We start from the raw sequence: 26,902 nt of genomic DNA on the forward strand, positions 1-26,902 counted from the left end.
CTCCCTCACCAGTGATCTCAAGTAGCAGGGCAGACAGCCTAAAGTAGAGGTCTGCTAGCAGGTCAGCCACATCTGGTCCATTAAGCCATAATGACCTTGTACTCCAGTGACACCGAGGCACCAGAAACTATATCATAGATTTCAGAATAATTGAACTAAAGAAAAGTTGTATTTATAGCAAGTACCAGTTGAATAGCTGATACATTAGGTATGATAAGTGATGGCCATTTTTACTAAGTTCTATCTCGCTCCTATTTTTACCTATTTTAGTTGAACAAAAATAAGTTTGTGATAATCTGTGCTAAACTACTCATAAATGGTAATCATCACTTAAAAACATAATTGGCTTTTTAATAACTCTCCACAAACATTGCTTCAGGTAGAAGACACATTTTTTGTTTGAGCTCAGATATATTTTTCACATTTTTATAAGCAAATAATGAAGTGATAAAGAGCTGTCAAGTGCATGTCCTCGCTTTATTGCATGTATTTGTTGGTACGTGTTTTAAAATAGATCCTGCAAGAGTAATGTATCGTTAATTGTGCAATTTGTGGTATGGTAAGGTAGATGCGTTTTTAGTACAGTTACGTTTCTTTATGATCATTGAGGTTTATCTTTTTTGATTGGGCATGTTCCTGGTGAGCTCATCACATAAACTTTTGCCTCCAGCACTCCTCTAAGGCAAAAAAAACTTATTCCTATCTTCAGCTTTTGCACTAAATAAAAGGGCTTAAACAGTGAAGACAAAGATTACTAGTTGTAAAGAAATTAGCGTTTTAATCCCCTCATGATTTTTATTCTGAGTTACTTGTTGCAGTAGGTTGTTATTTGAGGCTGAGTGTGCATTGCATTTTCTTGCTGTGTCTTCCCAAACTTGTCACAGCCCTCATGGTGAATGTCATGTCCGCCTTCCACTCTATCTTACCATGTCCTGTGCCCGGAGCAACTTGCCACTCACCAGAATTAATCAACATCCCAGGCAGCGGTGCCATAACTAAAAGATTGTTCAGCACCCAGGTTAGCACTGTCGGCCTAGATCTGCTCTGCCAGTTCCTAACATTTACCCCAGACATAGCACAAAGCGGGGTGCTTTGTGCTCCATTTTGCAGGCAGGGACCTGGGACTCCTGCCGCACAGAGTGGCACACAGGGCTCCTTCTTTTTCAGGACCACCTGGGCAGACTGTGACACTAGACCATGCCAGCCAGTTCCAATGTCAGGTCAGTGCAGTCTCAACTGGTAGAATGCCCAACACTCTTGAAAAATAAAAGGATATATTCATATTCTTCTCTACTCTGCGAACATAAGTGCCACCACTTCTCTCTGAGACTTCACACTCACTCTGTCACTACCACTTAATCAGTTTCCACCTGTTATCACGCTCACTAATGTATGCAATTTCTTTCCCACTCACCCTTATTCAAACTGCGACACCACTAACTCTATAGGCCATCTGCACTGTCTGCTCACTCACTCAGGGAATCTCCCCACCTGCACCAACAGTAAAAGTTATGCCATCCACTTTCATCTTCCATAATACCCGCCTGCCTCTCATTCCAATAGCAAAACAGCCCACAATGAGGCAGCTGGTGTGCTGCCCATCCTTTGGCTCCTCGTCCATTATAAGCAGTGAGAGGATCCTTACTCTGATTGCCTTGAGCAGTGCCTTGACTGATATCAAAGGCAGCCCTACAGAGCATACTGGGATGGCATAGCAAGACAGTAGGAATATGATCCAGATATCTCTGGCTGAGGGGACACAGTGCAAGAGGCAAGGCACATCAAAGATAAATGTACAGGTAAACACAGACTGAGTGAGTACCATAACCGTGATCAAAGAGCTCGGAGATGTAGCTGGTCCAGTATTTAAGCTGGTACATGTTCCTAAGTGCGCAGTATCCTTACTGCAGCATTACAATGATAGTTGCTGATGCAGCTAAGCTGTTGCATTGAAATGTAGGAGTGTCCTACAAGTATATTATGGGCTGAAGGACCTGTTCCTGTGCTGTACAGTTCTATGTTCTACAGTGGAACTGTGCTCTGAGTGTTCATGGAGACTGGCGCATATTGGATGACAACATTTGTGAATATAAAGTGAATGTTGCTAATAACCATGCAGTGTGCCCAAGATATTGGTGCTTGACATTCAATATGAAGCTCTTTTGGTGCAACTGGGGAGTTGAAATGACCAAACTCCCACCCTGGCTTTCATATTGTGGCTTCCTGAGTAGTTTGTAAGTTGAGTTTGGTAAGATGACAACCAATGGCCGGTTGGGCTGTTAACAAAACACTTAACAAGGAATGATGAGATCAATTGGAACTCACTGCTAGCTAGTGAGAATCTCACTTATGTCAGTTGAGAAAAGTAAACAAGATGTGGCGAGATGGTTTAGGCATTGAGACTGACCTCACTGAACATCTCACCTAACACTACCATTCAAATCATCAGAGCCCATGCCACTCAGAGCTTGGTAAGATCCAGTTTTCAATGTTACCTGGTCAACAAGGGAAGGTTAGAAAGCCTGTTTTGTAAGAACTATTCATATTTCTCACATATTTGATCACATGATTTGATTGTTTTCTTAAATTCCTCAGTAGATATTAAATGCATAATCAATTCACAAGCTTGTATCCATTCAAACTCTTATTTCTTTTGCACTTCAGTAACTGAGTCAGGTTTGGTACAACTAGATACAAACAAAGAATGCTGAAATATTTTCTTATTTTCCAATGAATAATATATGAAGAAAAGACATATTTTGTTCTTTATTTGAACCTCAAACTGTGACTGAGTTACTTAGATAACCAATGTGAAGAATTGAAGAATGGTGACAGGGGTTTCAAACTCTGGTTACTTTGGTATGGATCAGTTTTTGTAATTGACCAACAATTTGTCACATTTGCAGTATCACTCACCTCATAAAATATTTGAATGCTCATGTTATGTTGATGGTATTAAAAGCTTAACATATGTTAAATGTTATTATTTTGTTCATTTCTGTTAAAAAACATTAATTCTAATCTTATAAATAAACTGCAATTAAGTGAGCTTGAAAACTATTGAATTATAAATAAAATAGTTGCATTCGCTTAGCTCACTGGCAATGGGCTGCAAAATGGGGTCATTGACAAAATGTGGGGGAGAGATTTGGGCTAGATGCCTAATATCTTCTTGTTGTCATACTATACTACAAAAGGGGAGAAACATGACGACTTGGCTGCTTGCCAAACATTCAAATAAACCACATAAATCACACAGTTAAGTGTCAGCTCCTGCCTCCATGAACACTTCGCCTATGTACAGAGGGCTGACACCACATGAAGAGACCACTGAGTAAAGCCTGGAAGCTTCCTAGCTTATTTCAGTTGGGCCCTTCTTCATGGGCACTCCCTGGAGAGACCCTGATTGATCCCCTGAATGCGACTTGCTGGTATGTGCCAAAATGTAGGCCTACGTCTTTATGTTGGAAGGGGCTGCTAATAACTCGGCAACTCGTCTAATGTTGAAAAGGAGCAATTAAACATCATCTAAGAATCTCTTATGCAGTATTGCAGTCAGAAAGGCAATACTCTCAATCATAAAATGACAAAGGCATCCATTACCTAAACCCGAGAGAAAGCTGGCACTTGGTCCTACCAGAATCCGAGGATCCATGTCCTTGCTGTCCAGAGATTGGATCACAGACAGTCCTATAGTTAATAGTTCAATGCTTATAGATAGGTCAGTTAGGGTGCTGTAGAGGCATCAGTCCAGCTGTAGCTAATCTTTTCTGCAGTAAAAATAAGGAAAGGTTTTAGAATGATGAGCATGAATGGAAAAGCAGGAAGTAGTGATGCATGAAGAGGTGTTCATACTGAGGTTAGCAGAATTCAATGAAGTTGCAGTTTAGAAAGATGTGGCGAGTGAAAACTATTGAATGGAAATGATGCGTGCAATAGTAAGAGCTGTAGTTCACAAGACTTGAGAATCAGAATCGAAAAGTGTGGCGCTGAAAAAGCACAGCAGGTCAGGCAGCATCTGAGGAGCACGAGAGTCGATGTTTTGGCCATAAGCCCTTCATCAGAAATGTGGAGGGGGATGGGGGCTGAGAGATAAATAGGGAGATGGGGGTGGGCTGTGGGGAAGGTAGGTGGGAAGGCGATAGGTGGATGCAGGTGAGAGGTAATTGTGATAGGTCGGTGGGGAGGGTGGAGCAGATAGGTGGGAAGGAAGATGGACAGGTAGGACAGGTTAAGAGGGTGGTGCTGAGTCGGAGAGTTGGATCTGGGATGAGGTGGAGGGAGGGGAGATTTTGAAATTGGTAAAGTAAATATTGATGCTGTGTTGTTGTAGGGTCCTGAGGCGGAAGATGAGGCGTTCCTCCTCCAGGCATTGGGTTGCTTTGATTTGCTAGTGGAGGAGGCCCAGGGTTTGCATGTCCTTGGGGGAGTGGGAAGGGGAGTTGAAGTGGTTAGTCACAGGGCAGTGGGGTTGTTTGGTGCATGTGTCCCAGAGATGTTCTCAGAACTGTTCCGTGGATTGGCATCCTGTCTCCCTGATGTGGAAGAGACCACATCAAGAGCAATGTTCACAGCAGATGAGGTGTTTGGATGTGCAGGAAAATCTCAGCTGGATTTGAAATGATCATTTAGGCTTTGGACGGAGGTGTGGGCACAGGCTTTTACATCTCTTGCAGTGGCAAGGGAAGGTGCTAGATGTGGAGGGTGGGCTGTTTGGGGGGGCAGGCGTGGATTAACATGAGAGTCATGGAGGGAATGGTCTCTGCAGAACACAGATAGGAGCAGGGAGGGAAATATATCTCTGGTGGTAGGGTCTAATTGTATATGACCAAAATGGCAGAGAATGCTATGCTGTATCTGGAGATTAGTGGGGTGGGAGGTGAGGACCTTGTTACAGTTGGAGGAGTGGGGTTCAAGGGTGGAGCTGGGGGAAATGGAGGAAATGCACTGGAAGGCATTGTTGATCATGTGGGAGAGGAAATTACAGTCCTAGAAATAGGAGGACATCTGGGATGTCCTGGAGTGGAATTGCTCTTCCTGGGAGCAAATATGGAGGAGGTGCAGGAATTGGGAGTAAGGGATCACATTTTTACAGGATGGGGGTGGGAGGAGGTATAGTCCAGGTAGCTATGGGATCAGTGAGTTTGAAATAGATATCTGTGTTGAGTCAGTTGCCGGAGACTAAGATGGAAATACAGTTCTGAGTTGGAATGGTGACCTTTTGAGTTCGAGGTAGCAGACAGAAGATGGTGTCACTTGCCCTTGCTGTGCACAAAATATCATTAAACTTCCCCCTGTGCTGCTAAGTGTTCTGTTTCACCGAGGATGTGGCACTCGTTATGTTGTACTCTGGGTTGAGGCAGGATTGGTCGGGAGACATAACCTCCTGTGGGATAAAGGACTGACTTCACTCCACCATTCATCCAATGAGATCACCAGATTCCTGTCTGTGAAGCCATTAGTGAACGTTTCTTTCTTCTCAGCAATGTCCTCCATTGAGCACCACAGTGTGAGGGTCAGTTCCTGACTTGCAGCATCTACAAAACTGAATCCTAAGTAAGGGGTCAGCAGTATAAATGCTGGTAGGTCCTGGGAGTGAAGAGCCCAATTCCTAATTAATGAAATGAAGAGCAACAGTTTGCATGAGTAAAGTTGTTCCAAGCTGTGGTGGACAGGCACTATGAATCTCACTGGACAAAATACTGATCAGAAAATGATAAACTTATGCCCATGCTGTCAGAAGTGTCCAGATGAAATTGTTTGGATTATCAAAGCTGTAAGAACAACAAGAAAGAATTAGAACAGCAATCTGCAAAGTTTAATTATGGTTTGAGTCAGAATGGCTGTCAAGTTTTCACTTGCTCGTCCTTTAGAAACGAATGTGAGATGAGACAGATTTGAAACTATTTGCAGTCTCAGTTTCAAAATACAAAATGAAATAAAAACAAACCTGAGAAAATAAGAATAGCAACTCTGTATCCCAGTTGGAGAAAGCGGGTTGCAATGTGATAGATGATAAATAGAGAGACCAGGCTGGAATAAGTTCGAAGATACATTTGAACCGCCGCTTAAAAACATATTTGCAGAAGGGCCACCAAAAAGAACAAGTCCAGAGCAGAGGATGTAAATATTTGGAGGATACCACATGAAAGAAACCATGCCCAGTATGGGGAAAGCAGTGCTTTAACACAGAGCTTAGTGTATATATGGAATGAACTGCCAGAGAAAGTGGTAGATACATGTACAATTACAACATTTAAAAGGCATTTGGACAGGTACAGGCAAATGGGATCAGTTAGTTTGGGGAACATGGTTGGCATAAACGAGTTGTATCAAAGAGTTTGTTTCCAAGCTGTATCACTCTATGATTCTATAACTGCAGAAGCTGAAACACTTTGGACACAAGTGTTCAGCTAGAAATGAGCAAAACAAGCCTATAAGTGTGGCTAATGGAGAGATGTTAGACAATGATTCTGACAAATCACTACACTATACAAAAGGTTGGTATGGTCAGGTCTAAAGATGAGTGTTAAATAGATGACTGCGGAAGGTGAGCATCAAATGGATGTCAAGTATCAGATAGATACTTGCGTTTATTTTGTGCAACATCATGAGTTTCATAGGCCTGTGCGAAGTGACTCAGTTTAGTGCCATAGATATAAAGCCCCTGAAGGTCAAGTTGAGGCTATAATGCGCAATGATACTTATCCCAAGAGGACAAATGAAGCTAAGAGTCCAATGCAATGGGAAGAACAAACATCTATTGTTCTAGCTGTGCATATTAAACCAAATGCCACTCACCTCAGCTGAAGTAAATCTAAAGTTTGAACCAGTAACTCTAAAAATGCCAGAAGAGATTTGTCATGTTTTGCAGGCCACGAAGTCACTGGTTGTTGAACAGGTCTTAAAAAAATTACAAAGATGTTTTTACAAGTCTTGGACATTTCCCCGATAAAGATCATCTCAAAGTAGATGAGTGTGAGATCAACTCTGCATCAACTGAGGAGAATTCCAGCTGCCCTTAAGTCCAGTCTGAAAGACAAAACAGAGGAATTGGAAAAGATGGTAGCAACCATAAAAGTGGCAAATCCTACAGATTCCATCAGCAGCATGATAACAGTGAAAGAAACAGGAAAGCTGTGAGAATTCATACATCCAAAGTATCTCAGAAAAGATTTTGAAGAGATCTCACTACTCAATGCCAATTACTGAAGACATTTAGCCATAATTTGCCAGATGTTATGGGCGAGGCCAGATCCTCTCAAAATATTTTAAGAAGGTACTCCAGACCCTAACCTTTTCTTATTTTAAAAGCAGATGTAAAGTGGATATTCCAGGAGTGATGCAGCTGGTAAAACCACTCGGTTTTAAACAATTTATTTAAACACTACAGTTAAGACACAAACAAAAGAAAACAGAACTTAGAATAACTTAACTATTTGAAAACCTAATCAACTTGATATAGCAATTTAACTAAAGAGCTGTTCTAATTCCTGCAACACCCCTTGGCAAAAGCTAAATTCAAACACAAGTTCTTACAGGTCGGAGAGATTTCAGAGAGAAAGCCAGTGAGGAACCATCTGCTGAAGCTTGGAACATTTCTCTGAACTGCAGCATGTTCTGACTGTTACTACTAAGGAAACTAGAGAAAACCTGAACTGGGAGAAATGACCACTCCCCTGTCATTGTTAAACTAAGTTCTTGCCCAGACATTCCAGTGCCTCTGTCTTTATGACCTCTCTGAAAAAAGACCCCAAGGACAAAATAACCTTATTAAAGGGACAGCACCATCACACAGATCTTTAAATTTTAGAAACTGATTACCAATGCATCAACCATGTAAATATGCACCTATTTCAACACCCAAGGATATAAACTATCAAGTCCCCATGGAGTTATTAACTTACGGCTCGTTTAATTTCTCCCTTACAACATTCTTACCAACACAAATTTCCTTCAACTTCTCATTCTGCTTAGTCACTTGGATCTCTAATTTTGGGATTTAATGTATCTTCCTCAGTGAAAGCAAACATAAGAAATCATTTAACTTCTTTGCCATTTCTCCATTCCCAGTAATAAATTCTTCTGATTTTGCTTTCAATGGACCTACATTCATCTTAGCTAAACATTCCTTTTTTTACCTGTAGAAGCTTTCACTGTCCATTCTTTTTGTTTGTTTTGTGGGATTGTATTTGTATTCTTTTCTTCAATTGCTTATTAGTTTCTTGGTCTTTCTTTACTGCATTCCAAATTCTTTCCAAACCTCAAACTTATTACTAATGGCTAACTAGGTCAGTCCCTCCAAAACCATGATCTATAAACCAGCATTTTAACTCAGAGCTGGTTTGTGCTGGACTTCATGAGTGTTACATCTAAACATAGAAATACAGAAAATAGATGGAATCTGCATTACCATTCAATATGATCATTGCTGATCATGCAATCTCAATTCCAGTCCTCTTCCCATGCACCTTGATTGCTTTAGCCACAAGGGCCACATCCAGCTCCCTTTTGAATATATCTAATGAACTGGCCCCAACAGCTTCCTGCGGAAGAGAATTCCACAGGTTCACAACTCTCTGAGTGAAGAAGTTCTTCCTTGTTTCAGTCTTGAATGCTTTACCTGTTATTCTTAGACTGTGACCCCTTGTTCTGGACTTCCTCAACATTGGGAACATTCTTCCTGTATCTAACCTGTCCAGTCCATTCAGGATTTTATATTTTTCTATGAGATTGCTCCCATTCTTCTAAATTCCAGCAAATACAAGCCCAGTCGATCCAGTCTTTCCTCATATGTCAGTTCTGCTATCCTGAACCTTTGCCCTTCCTCAGACTCGGAGACTGCACACAATACTTAAGGCGTGGCCTCACCAAGCCCCTGTATAACTGCATCAAGACATCCTTACTCCAACACGCAAATCCTCTTGCTATGAAAGAGAACATGCCATTAGCATTCATCACTGCCTGCTGCATCTGCATGCCAATCTTCTGCAACTGTTCCACCATGACACCCAGGTCTCGTTGCACCACACCATTTCCTCAACTGCCACCATTCAGATAATAATCTGCCTTCCTGTTTTTGTAACCAAAGAGGATAGCCTCACATTTATCCAGATTATGTTGCATTTGCCAAGTATTTACCCACTCAGCCAAGTCACTCTGCAGCCTCTGAGCATCCTCCTCACAGCCCACATTGCCACCCAGCTTACTGTCTGCAAATTTAGAGATATTGCATTCAATTCTTCCATCCAAATCATTCATGCATATTGTGAACGGCTGAGGTAGCAGCACTGAACTCTGCAGCACCCCACTCATCACTGCCCGTTAATTGACATTTTTTTCTATATTGTGGGAGTTTATGACAGGAAAAAAGAAACATTAAGCCATTCATTTGGCAGGAGCTAGGATGAGCAGGTTTTAAAGACAAATTGTTGAAAATATATTCTTGTTCATTCTGAAGAAGATCTGACTGCATTCAGCAGTAAAATAATTTCTCTTAGAAAAGGAAATTGTTCACGGCTGTTAAGCAAATAAGTTAAGAATTGTAGTGAGAAGTTCCAAATCAGAAATGTTTGTTTAGAACTCTGTGGATTGATAAAGCACTGAGGAAGTCTAACCTCTCAGTTGTATGATGTGAAAGTACCAGTGTTGGACTGGGGTCGACAAAGTCAGAAGTCACATGGCACGAAGTTATAGTCCAACAGGTTTATTTGAAATCACAAGTTTTTGTGATGTGACAAAGGGGCTGTACTCCAAAAGCTTGTGATTTCAAATAAACCTGCTGGATTGTAACCTGGTTTTGTGTGACTTCTGACTCAGTTTTATGAGTAGTGAATGGAAAAGGCCACCCTGCTCAGGGGACCAGAACTAAGAAGAAACATTAACCCTACAAATGTGATAAGGATATAATTACTCTGAGCCTTGACTTACTATAAAATACTAAAGAGTAGATAAGATTTGTTTTGCTGTGTGTTTGAAATTTTATTATTAAATATCTTGATTTGTGTTTTTTTTTGTGTAATACACTTCTGTTTTATTGTCAAAACCAAAACCACAGCCTTGTGTATGAATGTTTCAGTGAAAGACTGCTTTGTTACATTAAGAAAACAAAAGATCAATCAAGCTAGACTTCAATCTGTGTCTGACTTGTCTACTAATATCATTAGCCGGGATCATAATGATGCTCATTATTAGTTATATGATCAGAAAAAACCTCTGGGTTCCCTTTTTATGTTGATTGCTAATCAATTCTCATATAATCGCTTTGCTTTTCAATTTTGTTTTCAGTTCCACTCTGTGTTTTTGCATTCAAATCATTTCTCAATTAAACTATGAGCTTAACATTTATCGTAAGACTTCTTCTTCTGTTTCACTTTACTCTGTAGCCATCCAGGGAGCCCTATCTTTGTATAACCTTCCTTTACCCCTGGTGGAAATGTGTCCAGTCAGTACTGAACTATCTCATTTTTAAAGGCGGCTGCTCATATTATTTCCTGTTTTGCGTGGCAATTACTGAGTTCAGTTTACTAACTGTAGATAAATGTTTTGACATCCTGAAATGAACTCTCCTCCAGTTGAGTATTGTCATATTTCATTTCTCATTGTCCTTTTTTATAATTCACATGAGCGTAATGACATTAAGATTGCTGTTACCCAAATGCTCTGCCAATGAACAATGCACAATTTCATTTCCCAGCATTAGATTCAGTTCTTTTCTGCATTTGCTCAAGAGAATTCCCTTGTTGACATTTCTGGAATTTCTTTCCCTGTTTGCCCTCCATGCTATTATTTTCTCAGTCTATACTAGGAAATTTGAAGTCTGCATTTTCAATTTATTTTTGAAGCCTGTTTGATTTTTTTTTAAATGAGATTACCAACTTGGCCCCAACTTGTTGTAAGTTTCCAGTACCATAACAGAGTCTTTATCCACTTCAATAGAGAGCAAAACAGATGTCATGTTTCTACAAGTTATCTTAAAAATAGAACCAAAGTGTAGAACAGCTTGTAAATTAATTTAAACAAATGGACTATGTTTATTTTAGGAGGTCGATGACAAACTGGCATTATGGTGCTGAATTGTAAATGTAAATGTCACTCCATAAATTGAAAGGAGATACTAAGCAGGTAACAAACTCCTCTCTGTTATATATCACATAAAGAAAATTACTGGAATCTGTCAATTTGATGTTGCCCTTTACCTCAAAGAAGGTTTGGAATACCACTTTGAAGAAATGATGCTTAGTCGTGTGGAACATTGGCCAGACCCTTGCTGGAATATCACACTTCAGGTAAGATGTATTGATCTTGGGGAAAGCGATTCAGGGTAGTTCCAAGGATCAAGTTATGAGGACAGCCTGTATATACTGAGTTTGCAATTATGTGCATTCTTAAGCTTAGGGTTGACTTAATCAAGGTGTTTGAAATGGTAAAGAATTTATTAATCAAGATGAAAACAAGAATTCAACTTAGAGTTAGGCCAGCTAGCAAAAAAATCAGGAATAATAGCACGGATTTTCACCAAGTGGGGACATCTTGGGAGTCCTTTAAAAATGGCAAGTAGATTCCAATTCTGTGATTCCTAACCCGATTTCCCAGGCTTTCTGATTTTCACAAATTTCAGACACAATATGCGCCTGCATCACTATTGTGTCTACGTCCACTTCTTTGGACAGGAGCCTTTTCTACTATAGAAATGATGCTGTGAAATTTGATAAGGTTCAGAAATAATTTGCAAAGGTGTTGCCAGGGTTGGAGGATTTGAGATACAGGTAGAGCCTGAGTGGGCTAGGATATTATTTTCCCTGGAATATTGGGGGCAGAGCGGTGACGTTATAGAGGTTTATAAAATCATGAGGAGTGTGGATAAGGTGAATATACAAGGTCTTTTCTCTGGGAAATAGAGGGCATAGTTTTAGGGTGAGGAGGAAAGATTTAAAAGGGATCGAAGGGACAACTTTTTCCACACAAAGGGTGGCAGAGGAAGTGGTGTAGACTGGTACATTACAACATTTAAAAGGCAACTGGATGGGTATATAATGAGGAAGAGTTTAGAGGGATATGGGCCAAATGCTGGCAAATGGGACTAGATTAATTTAGGATATCTGGTCGGCATGGACGAGTTGGACTGAAAGGTATATTTCCATGCTATACATCTCTACAACCCTGTGATTCGAAGATCCCAGACATATCTTCCAGGTGAAGCAGCAATTTACCTGCACTTCATTCAATCTAAACTACTGAATTTGATACTCCCAATGTGATCCCCTCTACAATGGGGAACTGAAGCGCACACTGGGTGACTACTTTGCAGAACACTTATGCTCTGCAGAATGTGAACACCCTCCTCTGTTTTTGTATTCCTATCCCCACACCCCAATTCCTGGTTTGTATGGGCTGCTCCGAGCATAGTCAAACTATTTTCAACCATTCACACTTCTCACTAGCATCCTCCTGGTATATATCTCTATCTCTCAGCTTGTCATCACCAATCTCTTGGTTTGCCTATCCCTTTTATCTCTCTCTGGGCCCCGTCTGTATATATTTTATTCACTCTCCCAACCACATGATCAACATAAATACCATTCATTCTCAACTATTTTCAGATCTGATGATGGGTCACTGGACACAACATGTTAACTCTGGTTTTCTCTCTCTACAGGTGCTGCCAGATCTGCTGAGTTTCTCTGGCACTTCCTGTTTCTGTGTCTAGGAAGTCCTTCGTGACAGCAGTCTAGTATAGGTCATAAACCCGCCCCTAGCACTCCTCCCTGGGCTGACTGTTTTGTAAAGGCAGACAAGTCCTAGTTCTCAACAATTTTCTTGGTGTTGTGTCAGGTTTTTAAACATTTGCAGTTCATGGCATCTCAGAGGTGTCATGAACCCTGACTGAAAACAACAAATGCTGGAGATCACAGCGGGTCAGACAGCATCCATGGAGAGAGAACAAGCTAATGTTTCAAGTCTAGATGACTCTTTATCAGAGCTCCTATTATGTCATGAACCCTAGTGTGCATGACAGAAGCTTTTGAAAGGTGGGTTTACATGTCCTCCTCATTCTCTCTCTGCCAGGCTATGGCAACCTAAACTACTCCAACCATCTCTTTGAGTCCTCATGCTGTCTCTTCTAAGCACTTGCACTTCCATGCAACTTGATCCATTGTATATTGTTTAAAGCCAATGAACTGTATACTGACAATAGTATGCATAAAAGTTGCTTTAAAAACAGTCATTCATTCAATCATTATCTACACTATGTTGACAAAAAGTTAATTTACTCCAGGGCAACAAAAAAGTCAATCACCCAAACCCTTTACTATCCACAACAGAAAATGCTTGCACTTGCAACCTCTAAACATGTAATAAACATGTTTAGTTAACTGTGAAGATAAGGGGGCTGCTGCTGTTAATCAGTGCTGCATCTCCTGGGCTTCAGGTGTTTCAACTAGATTTATGGTCTCTCTGCCAAGCATGCATTATGAGGCTTACCCATACCCCGACAATGAAGATCCTATTTTTGCAGGTACTTGCACCCAAGGATGGACTGTCAGTTAGCTCAGTTGGCTGGACAGCTGGTTTGCCATGTAGTGTAAAAACAACAGCATGGGCTCAATTCCTGCACCGGCTGAGATGACTATAAAGGACTCTCCCTCTCAATCTCTCTCCTTGTCCGAGCTATAGCAGCCCTCAGGTTAAACCACCACCCGTTATCTGTCTCTAAAGAGAGTGTAGGACTATGGTACCTTTACAATTAAGGTGGGTACACAACACTAGAAATTTTCCTGACTCTTGTTTCCTGTCTTGGTGATAAAACTCCAGGTTCATATTTCCATTAAAAATGTTGTGAAAATCTGGTGTATGTTTTTGAATTCATTCATTATTGTCACATGTATGTAGGTACAGTGAAAAGTTTCGTTTTGTGTGCATCATAACATACAAAGTAGCATTACAGTAATAGAATAGAGTGAAGAATACAATATGGCCACAGAGAAGGTGCACAAAGAGCGAGATCTACATTAAACTTAAAATTTGAGAGGTCCATTCAGAAGTCTATTAACAATGGGGAAGGAGCTGCTCTTGAACCTTTTGATACATGTTTTTAAGCTTTCGTATCTTCTGCCTGAAAAGGTTATAACCATGGTGGGAGGAGTCATTGATTATGTTGGCTGACTTCCTGAGGCAGTGAGAAGTATAAATGGAGTCAATGGATGGAAGGTTGGCTTGCGAGATGGACTGGGTTATGTTCACACCTCTGTAGTTTCTTGTGGTCCTGGATAAAGCAGTTCCCATACCATGCCATGATACATCTGGATGGAATGTTTTCTCTGGTGCATCTATAAAAAGTGTTAAGAGTGTTTATAGACATGCTGAATTTCCTTAGTCGCCTGAGGAAGTAGAGGCATTGTTGTGTCCTCTTGACCACAGCATCAACATGGGTGGACCAGGACAGATTTGTGATCATCATTCTGATGAACTTGACGATGTTGACCATCTCCACCTCAGCACCATTGATGTAGATAGGGGCATGCCCTCCACCTTTTTTCCTGAAGTTAATGACCACCTCTTTCGTTTTACTGACATTGAGGGAGAAATTCTTATCTTTACACAATGCCTCCAAGCACGTTCTCTCTTTCTTGTATTCTGTCTCATAATTGTTAGGAATCTGGCCTGCAACGGTGTTGTCAGTGAACATGTAGATAGAGTTAGGACAGAATTTGGTCGCAAAGTCATGAATGTATCAGGAGTATCATAAGAGACTGAGGGGCACCAATGTTGAGGATTACCGTGGAGGACATGTTGTTGCCTATTCTCAGATTGTGGTCTGTGGATCAGGAAACCAAGGATCCAGTTGCAGAAAGCAGAGTTAGGGACCTGGGTCTCGGAGTTTGGAGATCAGTTTGGTTGGAATTATGGTGTTGAGTTCCTAATGAACTGTGAATTCAGATAACTGGGACTTGCAAACTAAAGCGTGATAGATTTTTGTTTGGTAAGAGTATCAGAGGATGTGGCAGAAAGGTGCATACTTGACTTTGAGGGTACAGAATTAAGAAACTAAGGTTGATAAAACAGACTGGAGGAGTCGACTGGCTTAATCTTCTTATGAAGATAGGAAGATGGCATGAACATTACCATACAGATTTGTAAATGTTACCTCTACATCTTGAGTGTGACTGATCCGTATTCCTCTGTTCTCAACACTTATGTTGTTTTGCTTAATTTCCGAGCTTGTATCTATATATTGGGTTGCAAACTGAGTAAAAGTATTCCTGGAAGTTTCATTCCATGTGCTCCAACCATTAGTTGGCAAACACATCCACTTTTGTGATACCTTGTCTTCTTATGCACAAAACAGCGTGCTGAAGATTAATCTTCATTTTGTGCCCTAAGTGTAAACTCGAATCTTAAATTGTTTGCAATTGGAAACACTGACAATCGTTTCTTTGGAATCACTTACTCAACTTATTGTCCATCTGGTACTGTTCAGTTTGAAATTTAGCTGGTGTCTTTACATATGCCGTATTTACATACAGCGGGAGCATTTCATTTTCAAAACAAAATCTGCTTTAATTATTAAATAATACTATCTCAATTCGGATATTTAGAACATTTTGCTAAAGTGCGCATCTGTGTTTAACACCGAGCAATATATCTCAGCTGCAGCCTGTTGCATTTGTACAGGTCTGACTATTTTCAGATCGATTGCAGTTTCTGTATTTGATTTAGAAAGGAGCAGACGGCACACCACAGTCCTTCCCTCCAAAGTAAGATTGATCCACTAAACGTATTTTGTACTGACCGATATTTGCACAAAAACAACATTAGACAACATGACTTGCAGAGGTTAGGGATCAAACCCCGCCTATAGGGGAACTTCCCAGCTTCTGCCTGTCCAACCCACGTTCAAATTTCAAAGCGCGCAATCTTTGCTCGCTCGGTGCTGTTGGTTTGGGAGTTGACAGTGAGGGGCAGAGAGGTGTCTGTGCCAAAGGCTGGCTTCACAGTTGCTGGATTGGTTGGCGTCTCTGCCATGGTCAACGATTGGTTCTAAGTAGCGGCAAAAAAAAAACAGTGCAAACTGAGGAGGAGAAAATAGAAGCAGTCGGTCATTGTTTGCAACCGGTACCAGCAGAGAGACAGAGTGACAGGACATGGGGAACAGCAGCTCCAGTTTACTGACCCGATCCACCTGGAATAACATCAACCTGGCCAACGGCAGCAGAACGACTCCCGGGCTGCACTGTCAGCAGGGACACCATCAGTGTGAGTTCCTGCTTCATGCAATTACACCTCCTAATGTACTGTTGAAAAGACACTCCACCGATACACCCATAGCCTGTGATATTTATAGTCTGTGACCCTCAGTTGCTAAGTGATGGCAAGGGGGTTGGGGTGGAAACGTACCTAGTTGGTGTTTGAAGGGAATGGTATATGATCAATACCGGGCGTGGGCGTTATAATCAGAAGGGGTGAAATAACCCGCCCCCCGTTCATTTGAAATGTTGGCAGTTTCTCTGACTGTAAGCGCGGGGTTAGTTGCTGTTTATTGTAAAAAAAATGCCAGAGTTCATACAGCTGATAACGTTTCGTTTCTTCCCAGGGTCCTAAAGGCAGCCGGTATTTTGGATTGATTTATTGTTCTAACCTCTGCCTAAGTACACGGAAAAGTTTTACGTTGCGTGCAGTACAGACATTTAACATAATGCTGTTAAAGTAGGAAAGTGTAGGAGAAAGCTTATTTAGTAATGATGCCAGCAATACAATTTGGTTCAAATTCTGTTACTTCTGAAACAGTCTATCCAAATGATCACCCATTGCTACTGAATATAAAATGTCTTTTGCAGCTTCCAAATGTAGTGCATTTTGCATGAATTATTTATTTATTTAAAGGTCACTAGGTGGTATGGAACTTCGATAAATCTAAACTTTTCACCCTGCACTCATCAGGACCAACACAAGAATGCCACATTTAAAAAGGAGAAACAATTTCTACTGTGTGAGAACAGGGAGTTGATTGGTTGTCAAGTAACTCTCATTGGTCAGAGACTAGGCAAGGTTTGGGACTAAGCCACTTGCTCTTGCTAAAAGCCAGTACACACACAGGAGCAAAATGATCTTCTGTGCTGTAACTAGTCCATGATTTTATACAAATATAATCTTTTTCAGTAACTCCATTTAAAACAAAAACTCACTTGGTCTCAGGCCTGTCATGTATGTTTTCCTCTGTTTTCTAAAGGATGAATGGATGTAATGGAATTTATTTTGGAAGTATGTTAATTAAAATCCAAGGTTTATATTGATCATGTACATCAAGGAACTGCAGTACACTTAGCAAGTTGTCCATACTGCAAGTAAATATTTTGATTAATGGAATTGAATTAATGAAGGATGGTAGGAGAAAGTTTTGTTTCCTATCCGTCCACATGGCAACTCACATTTATGTTCCCCTATTAGTATATACAATCACCAAGGAACTTCATAGGACAGGTAGAAAAGAACATATGACATGTATATGAACGTATACAGTGAATGGAAGAGCCTTGGGAAAAGTTGATGGACAGAGAGATCCATTGTACCCTGAAGGTTGCTGCACAGGTGGATAGGGTGGTCAAGAAGGCATATAGTATGCTTGCCTTCATTAGACGGGGTATTGAGTATAAGAGCTGGCAAGTCATGTTAAAATCGGCTGCATTTAGAATACTGTGTACAGTTCTGGTCGCCACATTACCAAAAGGATGTGGATGCTTTGGAGAGGGTGCAGAGAAGGTTTACGAAGATGTTGCCTGGTATGGAAGGTGCTACCTGTGAAGAGAAGTTGAGTAGGTTAGGTTTATTTTCACTAGAAAAAAGGAGATTGAGGGGGGGACCTGATTGAGGTTTACAAAATCATGAAGGGTATAGACAGGGTGGATAGAGTCAAGCTTTTTCCCAGGGTGAAGTATTCAATAACCAGAGGTCATGCTTTCAAGGTGAGAGGTGGAAAATTTAAGGGGGATACACGCGGCAAGTACTTCATGCAGAGGGTGGTGGGCATTTGGAACGGGTTGCCAGCAGAGATGGTAGAGGCAGGCATGGTAGACTCATTGAAGATGCATCTGGACAGATGCATGAGTAGATGGGGAGCAAAGGGATACAAATGCTTAGGAATTGACCAACAGGTTTAGACAGTACATTTGAATTGGCTCAGGCTTGAAGGGCCGAAGGGCCTGTTCCTGGGTTGTAAATTTTCTTTTGTTCTTTTGACACAGAATCACATAAAGAAATAAGAGGGCAAAATGTTTACTCAAAGAGATGAATTTTAAGTTAGTTTTAAGGAGGACAGTGAAGTGTTGAGATCTAGGGACAGAATTACAGAGCTTGGAGCACAGCCAACTGAACACGTCACTTCCAATAGTAGAGCAATTAAAATTATGAATGCTGAAGAAGAATACAGAATTGAGAAGATCATGGAGCTCGATGAGATTATAGAGACGGAGAGAGGTGATGGCCATGAAAGTAAGGATGAGCATTTTAAAGTAGAGGTTTTGCTGAGGTATGGTTGTCTACCACCTCAATGAGCAATGATTTGTGAGTTATGAGACAGACAACAGAATTGTAGATATCCTCAGCTTCTCAGAATGTGCATCCGATTTATTTGCTCATCTTTTTCTAGTTCTGTTGATTCACTTGTTCCTTTGACTACAGTTCTTTTCATTCAGTTTGGCGTGCTCTTTAAACAGTTAGACTCATCTTTGTTTTGAAACTTACTGCATTCTCAATTGAGTTCTACTGGTTAGATATTCAAAAACTAAGGGGCATAGTCTGAGAATTAGGGCCAGGGGAGATGTTAGGAAGTACACCGACACACATAGGAGGGTAGAGGTGTGCAACTCTTCCACAAATGGTAATTGATACTATATCAGTTGTTAATCTTAAATCTGAATTAGATAGTTTATTATTAAGCAAAGACTTAAGAGATATGAACCAAAAGTAGCTATATGGAGTTAGACCACAGATCAGCCATAATTACATTGAGTGGCGGAACAGAGTTGAAGATCTCCCCTGTTTCTATATTCCTACGAGCTATTGTTTATGCACACTGGATGCTGGAGTAGTCTGTCTCTTCTTGTTACTGTATTTCCTTAACCTTCTTGTTTTCATCTTTTGACATGATTAACCACACAATCCTCCTCCTATGTCTCTCTTCTGTTCTTCAGCTTGGATGGCACAGTCCTCACTTGGTTCTGTTTTACCCTTAGACAGAATATCTCCTGCATGACGTTTTTGTAATTTATTGACAGATTGTGGGCTTGGGATAGCATGAATTGATTGTCACTAATTGTCCTTGGAAGGTGATGATGAGCTGTCTTTTAGAACCATTGCAGTCCATGTGGTATAGGTAGACTGAAAGTGCTGTTAAGGAGGGAGTTCCAGGATTTTGATTCAGCGAGATGAAGGAGTAGGGTCATATTTCCAAGTCAGGATGGTGTGTAACATAAAGGGGAATGTGCAGATGGTAATGTTCCCATCTGCCTGTTGCTCTTTGCCCTTCTGAGTAGTAGAGTCATTGGTTTGGAAGGTGCTATCAAATGAGTCTTAGTGAATTCACAACAGTGTATATTGCTGTCACTGTGCATTGTGGTGGAAGGAATGAATGTTGAAGATGGTGGAGAGGGTGCCACTCAAATGGACAGCTTTATTCTGGGTGATGTCAAGCTTCTTGAGTGTTGTTGGAGCTGCATCTATCCAGACAAGTGGAGAATATTCCATCATGCTCATGAATTATGTCAAAAAGATGGTGGATGGGCTTTGAGGAATCAGAAAAAGAGTTACTTATCTTAGAATTTCTAGCCCTTCTGCTTTTACAGTCACAGTATTTAAATGGCTAGTGAAGTTCAGTTTCAGATTCATTGTATCCCCGATAATGTTGATAGTGATGAATGCAGCAATGGTAATTCCATTGTATGTCAAGGGGAAATGGTTGGAATCTCTGTTGCTGGAGATGGTCATTGCCTGGCACTTGTGTGATGTGAATGTAGCTTGCCACTTATCAATCCACACCCAGATGTTGTCCAGATCTTGCTGCATGTGGGCATGGTCTGCATCAGTGTCTGAGGAGTCACAAATAGTGCTGAATCTATGAACATTCCCACTTCTGAACTTCTGATGGAAATATTGTTGCTGTACATGATTAGGCCTCGGCAAGTTCTGCAGTGATGTCCAGGGAATGAGAAGATTGTCTTCCAAGAATGACTACAATTTTCCTTTTATCTTGGATTTGATTCCAACCAGCAGAGAAGTTTCCCACTGATCCCCCATTGTCTCCAGCTTGTTAGGGCTCCATGACGCCACACTCAGTCAAATACTGCTTTAATGTCAAGAGCAGTCACACTGATCCAGCCTTGGGATTTCAGCTTTTCTGTTCCTACTTGTAATGAGGTCAGGAGCTGGTATCTGGTACAACAGAAACTAAGAGAAAGTGAGGACTGCAGATGCTGGAGATCAGAGTCGAGAGTGTGGTGCTGGAAAAGCACAGCAAGTCAGGCACCATCCAAGGAGTAGGAGAATCGACAGTTCAGGCATAAGCCCTTCATCAGGAATTCTTTATGCCCAAAATGTCGATTCTCCTACTCCTTGGATGCTGCCTGACCTGCTGTGCTTTTCTAGCACCACACTCTCGACAACACAAACTAAGTGTTTTTGAGTAGGTTATGGCTAAGTAAGAGGTGTCTAATAGCACTTCTCTTCCTGTTTTTGTGACATCACCTTTAGTATTCTCCCTCCCCTCAGCTAAATGATCAAATACCCCTTCCTATTTCTCACATTGCTCTTACATAAAATCATCTGAAAACATATAAGGTTAGGACCAGAAGAAGTAAGAGCAAATGGAAGCCATTCAGCTCATCAGGTCTGCCCTGCCATTTAATGGAATCTTTGCTGATCTGATAACCCACAACTTGATGTTTTTGCCTTTGCCCTATAACCATTGATCCCCTCAGTAAATTAAAAATCTGTCCATTTCAGCCTTGAATTTAACTTAACAACCCAGACTGACATCCTTCTGTACAAAAAAATTCCACAAGTTCACCACTTCTGTTAAATTCCTCATTTGTCTTAAATGGGCAACCCTTTAGTTTGACATATGCATTATGGTCCTCGACTCTCCTACAAAGGGAAGCCATCTTTCTGCATCCACCCTGTCAAGTCTCCTAAGAAATGTGTAGGTTTCAATAAGGTTGCCTCTCATTCTTCTAAATTCCAATGAGTACAGGCCCAACCTAATTAACTCTTCCTTAAAGACATACTCAGTATCTGCCTCATGAACCTTTTTTGGAATTCTGATATATTGTTTGTCAGATAAAGGGCTGTTCATGTTATTTGAGCTATGGTCTAACTTGTGGCTAGTTTAGCTTTAGCAACTTCCCTCCGCCCTGACTTTTATACTCCATTTCCTTTGAAATAAAGGCAAACATTCCATTTGTCTTAACAAAAACAGGAACTGCTGGAGAAACCCAGCAGGTCTGGCAGTACCTATGGAGAGAAAGCAGAGTAACCTTTCTCCACTGAACCCGGAATACACCCAGCATCTGCAGTTCTTTGTTTGTTTCCTTCATTTGCCTTCTCTATTACCCTCTGAACTTAAATGCTGGCTTTTTGTGATTCATGCACTCCCAAGTCCATCTGTTCTCTGGCTTTCTGCAGTCTTTCTCCATTTAAATGATATTCAGCTTTTCAATTTTCTTGCCAAAATACATAACTTCATACTTTCCCACATTATATTCTGACCCAAGTTCCTCTGTCTCTAACTGAGTGCTAAATTTTACTATGTTCCTAAGGCCTATCCCATCACCCTTTTCTTTCTGTGTGTCCTTTTGAAAAGTCACCATTCCTATGAATATATAGTTCCCAGCTTTGATCTCCTTGTAAGTATGTTTCTGTAATGGCAATAGTATCAAACCTATTAACTTGTATTTGTGCTCAATTCATTTAGTTACTTTTTTTCCTCTGAAATTCATGTAAACTGTTGGAATAAACCTTACCTTTCTCAAATTAACCCACCTTATGTAATAAGTGAGATAACTCCACAAAAGCCAATATCCCATCACAAAGACACCTTTTATTTACCAGTACATAGTAATGTCACTAACCCAGCTAGCTCAGAGCCAGGTCCTAGAGTGAGCAGAACCCCTTATACTCCTGCGTATATCTGTCAGTCAGGACTCCCTGATTGGATGAACTCTGGGTAATCCAAGATGGAGGACAGGAAAAATTTCTGGCTGTAAGAGCTGCTCCTTTTTTTTTTTGAGGTATTTTAAGTGTTGGAGGTGATTTCCTCGAATTCCAGGAGCAGCAATTACTGTTTTATATGCTGTTGCATTGTTTTGGAACTTTGGAAAAAAATAATCAAAACAACAGCAGTTTAAAAGGGAGAAGAGCAGACAAAGGAAGCACATGGTGAGGACAGTGCAGGAGAGAGAGAGAGAGAGAAAATCTGCACAGTTCCAGCCTTTGCTGTTTGAATTCGTGTATCGCTGGACATCGGAGTGCATCTGGGAAAATTAACAGACAGTGAAATTCACAACTAATCTTGGAGGAACTGTTGGGTGAAGTTCACAGCACAGAATCAGATAAGTTAATTGTTGTTTTAAGTCTGTCCAAGAGAAAGGCTGCAGTAGTGAGTATAGTGGATTCTTTCTTGATTATATATTTTTGGAGATAAGTCTCTTGATTAAACTTAAAATATAAGCCATAGCTGTTAATTTAACCCGGGGCAGTGTTTTGTAGAGGAATAAGTTGGTGTTATTTTCTGGGTCTGTAGATTGTGAAGGAGCAAAAATGGCCTTTGCAGTGATATGTACTTCTTGTCAGATGTGGGAGTTTACAGAGAGTTTAAGAGTTACTGCGGATTATATCTGCCAGAAATGCTGTTGGATGCGAATCTTATCATATTGAGTGGATCGGTTGGAGAGACAGAAGCGATGAGGAATTTGCAACAGCAACAGTATGTGATGGATGGCAGTTATAGGAAGGGGGGGAATGTCTCAGATACAGTCACATAGATGGGTTGACTCCAGGAAGGGTGAGAGAGGTCGGCACCTAGGGTAGGAGTCTTTTGTGGATATACCCATTTCAAACAGGTATGCTGTTGTGGAAAATGTAGGGGGTGATGGATTCTCGGGGGAATGTAGCATGAACAGCCAAATCTCTGGTATTGAGACTGACTCTAATGCAACAAGGGGTATGTCGGCTTACAAGAGATCAATTGTGTTAGGCGATTCTGTAGTCAGAGGTACAGACAGATGTTTCTGTGGCCAGCAGAGAAAAAGCAGAATGGTGTGTTGTTTCCCTGGTGCCAGGATCAAGGATGTCTCAGAGAGGGTGCAGAATGTTCTCTTGCTGAGATATATGTGTCATCGATAGTCATAGGTGAGGTGCCGGAAGACTGGAGGTTGGCAAACATGGTGCCACTGTTTAAGAAGGGTAGTAAAGACAATCCAGGGAATTATAGACCGGTGAGCCTGACCTCGGTGGTGGGCGTTGTTGGAGGGAATTCTTAGGGACAGGATGTACATGTATTTGGAAAGGCAAGGACTGATTCGGGATAGTCAACAGGCTTTGTGTGTGGGAAATCATGTCTCACAAACTTGATTGAGTTTTTTGAAGAAGTAACAAAGAAGATTGATGAGGGCAGAGCAGTAGATGTGATCTATATGGACTTCAGTAAGGTGTTCGACAAAGTTCCCCATGGGACACTGATTAGCAAGGTTAGATCTCATGGAATACAGGGAGAACTAGCCATTTGGATACAGAACTGGCTCAAAGGTGGAAGACAGAGGGTGGTGGTGGAGGGTTTTTTTCAGACCAGAGGCCTGTGACCAGTGGAGTGATTTGGATGGGAGCATAAGAGGTACAGTTAGTAAGTTTGCAGATGACACCAAAATTGGAGGTGTAGTGGACAGCGAAGAGGGTTACCTCAGATTACAACAGGATCTGGACCAGATGGGCCAATGGGCTGAGAAGTGGTAGATGGAGTTTAATTCAGATAAATGTGAGGTGCTGCATTTTGGGAAAGCAAATCTTAGTAGGACTTATACACTTAATGGTAGGTCCTAGGGAGTGTTGCTGAACAAAGAGAGCTTGGAGTGCAGGTTCATAGCTCCTTGAAAGTGGAGTCTCAGGTAGGTAGGATAGTGAAGAAGGTGTTTAGTATGCTTTCCTTTATTGGTCAGAGTATTGAGTACAGCAGTTGGAAGGTCATGTTGTGGCTGTACAGGACATTGGTTAGGCCACTTCACGCAGAGGGTGGTACGTGTATAGAATGAGCTGCCAGAATGAGCCTGTGGAGGCTGGTACAATTGCAACATTTAAGAGGCATTTGGATGGGTATATGAATAGGAAGGGTTTGGAGGGATATGGACCAGGTGCTGGCAGGTGGGACTAGGTTGGGTTGGGATATCTGGTCGGCATGGATGGGTTGGAACGAAGGGTCTGTTTCCATGCTGTACATCTCTATGATTCTATGACTCTTTAAGTTAACAGCTTCAGTTAGGGAGCTCCTATTTTGAGGAATACCCAGCTGATCCCATTCTAATCACTACAATAAGGTTGGACAATGTTTTTGTAGAATGTGCCAAATTCCTCACAATTGAAAGTGGCAGTACTGTTTTTACAAGTACTTGGCAGGATGAATGAAAACTGCTGTTTGAGTATGGCTTGTGGGCTTTTGCTAATGTTGAATTATTATAGAAAAACTGATTTCTGTTTTGGTAACCTCCTGAACTTAAAGCAACATAGGATTTTATGGCGGTGAAGGAGACCATTGGCTTCATCATGTATGCACGTTCCTTTCTTTTGACAGCATTTAAACAGTTATTCATGAAATTGATTGAAGTTTAGTTAGTTCTCAGCCACCATAGATATTGCATTTTTCACTATCTGATTGTTTGAGGTACTGCGAAATGGCAGGAAAACAAATCAATAAACTATATTGACTTCATTTCTGATCCCTCCAACATCCTTGTCCTTTGCTTTTAATAAATTCTGCTTTTGTATTGTATCAGTTCATCTGAATGGCTATCATAGGTCTAAAGCTTGACGTCATATTAGAAATACACTTTCATATTGATCCTGGTGCTGCTGGTGGCCATGAAGGAAGAGCTACTTAATCAGCGGCTACTTTTCCAACATTGAGACATGAAAATATTTTTTGCTGTGGTTAACTGTTCTGATTTGGAAAGAGTCTTTCCTAACTCAATTGGGTTTCATTTTCCACAGGAACAGCACAAAAGTATAATCTTTGTGGTACTTTAAAGAGTTTTGAACATATTCTTGGGGAGCCAAAATTTTCTCATGGTTCAAGCTTTTTGATTCAACCTTCTCTCAAAAATTTCAAGTATTCTGATGCACATATCTTGAGTCCACAGTACGTATTACCTTGGTGAGAGCTTCACTGCTAATTTCTGTCAACAAGTTATGACCCCTTTGATTCAGAGTGCACTTTATATTCCCAATATTTTATTTAAGGATTAGATGTCCTGGAAGTTACGATCATGCATATGTGTTGACCTGAAAAGCACTCAACTGAGACTAAGCCAATGTAAAACTGGCAAGGTGGTTTATCTGATGTGAATGAATACTGGTTTCTAGTGAGATACATTCATTTCATCTATTTCTCACACAAGATGCACAGCTCTTTCTCCCTATGGGCTAAAGCTGCTAACAAATTAATTGCCTCTAAGCTAAATGTTACATGACAGTTTCATTATACTAGTGTGTATTTCAGACTCCAGGAGTCAGTCCGTTGCTCTGAGTGAAAAAAGAGAAAGACCTTCATAAACTTTCTGAGCCAGGAAGCTACATGGACACACCAAGACAATCCTCTAAAGCTTTCCTTGATTTTTCTGTTTAATATTTTGTCTTATGAACACTTTTTTAAACAAGATTATTATCTTTTTTAAGCTTAGGTATGCTTAGTATTTATTATGTCACTTACTAGCTAAATTTTAAAATAATACCAGCGATCTTTGCTCATTCTATCCTTTCATTTTTTTGAACTAGATTAAATGTAGACTGAAGACATAATATCTCTTCTTTTTGTAAGTCATAAAGACCATAATTCAGATGAGCTTTGGAGAATATTGAAAGAAAGTAAGGATTGCAGATGCTGAAGATCAGAGTCGAGTGTAGTGCTCAAAAAGCGCAGCAGGTTAGGCAGTATCCGAGGAACTGGGGAATCGATGTTTGAGGCAAAAGCCCAGTCCTGATGAAGTGCTTTTGGAGAATATTGGTCTATTTTCCAACAGACCTTCGAGTATGACAAAAAATTGGTTCATTATTCAAAATTACATAAATAAATAAAATAATTAATTAAATGCTACATTATTTGATGATATTTCCAAGGAAACTGCTGGAAACAAACCATTACTGGAGCAATTAAGAAAATAATTACACTTACATCAACATAGATCAGCATAGCACAGTACAGGCACTTTAGCCCTCAATGTTGTGTTGGCCTTTTATCCTACTCTAAGATCAGACTAACCTACATACCCTTCATTGTACTATCTTCCATGTGCCTATCCAAGAATTGCTTAAATGTCCCTAATGTATCTGACTGGACTACCACTGCTGGCAGTGCATTCCATGCACCTACCATTCTCTGAGTAAAGAACCTACCTCTAACATACCCCTAAAATGTTCTCCAGTTACCTGAAAATTTTGCCTCCTCATGATAGACATTTCCATACTGGGAAAAAGTCTCTGACTATCCACTCTATCTATGCTTCTCAATATCTTCTACACCTCTATCTTCCTTCACACCAATCAGAAAAGCCCTAGCTCCATCGATCTTTCTTCAGAAGGCATGCCCTCCAGTCCAGGCAGCATCCTCTGCACCCTCTGTAAAGCTTCCATATCCTTCCTATAATGA

The 26,902-nt window shown here is 40.8% G+C and overlaps 1 protein-coding gene across 1 annotated transcript in view; it reads left to right on the forward strand.

The window, feature by feature from the left end:
- The first annotated feature begins 15,731 nt into the window (after nt 1–15,731).
- neurl1b (neuralized E3 ubiquitin protein ligase 1B) overlaps nt 15,732–26,902 on the forward strand; it is a 498,938-nt gene continuing 487,767 nt past the window's right edge. Inside the window, exon 1 of the mRNA XM_043703797.2 lies at nt 15,732–16,257. Within this exon, the coding sequence (XP_043559732.1) occupies nt 16,146–16,257 (112 nt within the window). The 5' untranslated portion in view covers nt 15,732–16,145. The remainder of the gene's footprint in view (nt 16,258–26,902) is intronic.

This window comes from Chiloscyllium plagiosum, unplaced genomic scaffold (genome assembly GCF_037043375.1).
Source record: "Chiloscyllium plagiosum isolate Xiang-an unplaced genomic scaffold, Cpla_swu_hap1 HiC_scaffold_16, whole genome shotgun sequence".
Taxonomy (NCBI): domain Eukaryota; kingdom Metazoa; phylum Chordata; class Chondrichthyes; order Orectolobiformes; family Hemiscylliidae; genus Chiloscyllium; species Chiloscyllium plagiosum.